Consider the following 2,548-nt stretch of genomic DNA (forward strand, 5'->3'; position numbering starts at 1 on the left):
AATGTTCTTTTTAGCAGCATCATATGACCCCCTTAAGACCTGGGACAGTCTTGCGCACTTACTTCCTGTCACGCACACGCGCTCTCAAGTGGCCAAGACCGCAAGTGTGGGTATTTGGACAAGGGGTAAGTGTAGTCCAGCTATTCATTCACGATCTTGCAGTTAACCTTGTCATGTGACGGCATTAAAAACAGAGAGCATCACATGACTAGCATTCCTTAATGCTATATCACAGCTGATACTTTAACCCCGCCACCTCCAATAAAAAGAGTTGCTGGCTGCGGCGAGAGAGAGAGAGGTCTCTTTGGCACCATTTCTATCCCATCAGAGCTCAGTCCAAATCCTCTCGGCCTGATCAACAAAGGCTTCTTTGTGGAGCTGTTCATGACCCGCTTCTGCATCACGACCAAACACCCCAAACCTGACCACCAACCCTGCCTACTAAAAACAAATGGGAAGCCCTGTTTCTTATTCAATGTATTAAGGACACAATTCAGTATACACAATGGGAGAGAACACAGTTGATAATATGAAGTAACGTTTGCTAATGTTTGGAGATGGTAAGGTTGTTAAAAGTCTCTTATGCTTATCAAGGTTGCATTTATTTGATCAAAAATGCAATTAAAAGCAGTAACACTGAAAATACGATTTACATTTAAAATAACCGTTTTCTATATTAATACATTTTAAAATAGAATTTATTTCTGTCAAGGCAAAGCTGAATTTTCAGCATCATTACTCCAGTCTTCAGTGTGACATGATCCTTCAGAAATCATTCTTTCTAATATGCTAATTTGGTGAAGAAACATTTCTTTCTTTTAGCAATGTTAAAAAAAAAAGCTGTTCTGCTTAATATTTTGCAGAAACTGAGATACATTTTTTCAGGATTCTTTGATTAATAGAAAGTAAAAAAGAACAGTGGTTATTTAAAACAGAACTCTATTGTAACATTATAAATGTCACTGATCACTTATAAAACGGATAGTTCCGGTCCTTGATTCTGATTGGTTGTAAATTACACTACAAACATACACCTTTGTTTACTTCTGTGCTGCTTGGCAACCACTATGTTGGAACCACAACTGATTCTGAGGAACTACATTGTTTGGTCGAAGAATACGGTTTTTATTGATTTCATTACTTTATTTGTTCTTTTTTGATTCTGTGAAACCTTACTACGTATATGGAATAACCGTTTAATAAAAGCAATAAGCCCCGTGAAGCTGTGGTTTACAGTGAATTTATAACAGCTAAGGGGGTTTTCTAACAACGCCCCTTAGCTGTTATTCACTGTAAACCATGCCTTCTTGGGGCTTATTGCTTTATTTTATGCATCCTTGTGGAATAAAAGAATACATTTCTCGCTCTTTAAAAAAAAAAAAAAAACGAAATTGTAACTCAATTACTCAAGAAAATAGACGTGTGCATTAAGGAATTAAGTGGATGTCAGATTTTGAACAGTCCATTTAATTGGCCAAGCTAGCTCATTCATTTTAAAATATCACAATACTGGCCGGACTGTAATATAAATGCATATCTGTCAATCCAACATTTCATAAACAGAACTGTTTTCATATACATATGTATCGAGTTCTTTGTTTTGGCCAATTTCTAGCCCACTTCTTCAGAAAACTCTTTTTATCAAATTTAGCATAAACTGTACAGCTTACAGAGGCATTACTGTTCAGCAGCCTCATGAAAAACATCAAGACAACAAGATTTATTTTCCAATCTTCACCCTGAGAGCAGTTATGGAGCCCCAAATCAAATAAAAGAGGCTAAGCTGAAAACAGCAGGTTCAGGTTTTCATTTCCTCTGGTCTCCTGGAAGAACAAACCTTGAGCGAGTCCACCAGATCCTCCACCAGGAAGAGTCGTCGCAGCTCCTTAATCACACAGTTGATGTGCACCAGAGTCGTGTCACTGTACTTATGAACCAACTCCGAAGAGATCCCGATATCTTTATCCAGATACATCCTGTAGGAAGAGAACCTAGAGAGTTAGCAACTAGTGATGGGTGCTTTTGAAACACTGCTTCGTGAAACTTTGAAACCTGTGAATCATTTGTTTTAAACCAGCGACCAAGCATGTATTAAACTGCCAAAATCGCATGATTTAGTAAACAGTAGACGAGGCTTCATTACGTTTATTACAAGGCTTCAGTAAACAACGTTTCATTGCAAAATTTCAATGATTCGCTGCTAGAGAGCGATCTCCGGACCCATGAACTAGTCTCTATATTAGAGATGCACCGATTGCAATTTTCTTGGCTGATTCCGATTTCCTTGTTAGTGTGATCTGCCGATACCGATTTTTGCCGATTCCGATTTTCTTTAAGAACTATAATTGACAGCATATACAAACAAAAATCTACTTTTCTTCAACGCAAAGTTTTATTTTCATAAAAAAAGCAAGTCAAAAGTCAGTAATAAAATAACACAAAAAAAATGTGCAAACAACAGCACAAATAAAAGCAATAGAATAAAGAGCTATGAAACGAAGTTTTTCAGGTTAAGTAAGTTTTTATTCAGGTAAGAAATACTACAGAA

General features: G+C 37.0%; 1 protein-coding gene across 1 annotated transcript in view; it reads right to left on the minus strand.

The window, feature by feature from the left end:
* Window positions 1–2,001, minus strand: part of LOC107581299 (reticulon-4-like) — an 8,787-nt gene extending 6,786 nt beyond the window's left edge. The window contains exon 1 of the mRNA XM_016266801.1: window positions 1,838–2,001. Within this exon, the coding sequence (XP_016122287.1) occupies window positions 1,838–1,975 (138 nt within the window). The 5' untranslated portion in view covers window positions 1,976–2,001. The remainder of the gene's footprint in view (window positions 1–1,837) is intronic.
* Window positions 2,002–2,548: the final 547 nt, after the last annotated feature.

Source organism: Sinocyclocheilus grahami, unplaced genomic scaffold (genome assembly GCF_001515645.1).
Source record: "Sinocyclocheilus grahami isolate Dianchi unplaced genomic scaffold, SAMN03320097.WGS_v1.1 scaffold34.1, whole genome shotgun sequence".
In the NCBI taxonomy this organism is placed as follows: Eukaryota; Metazoa; Chordata; class Actinopteri; order Cypriniformes; family Cyprinidae; genus Sinocyclocheilus; species Sinocyclocheilus grahami.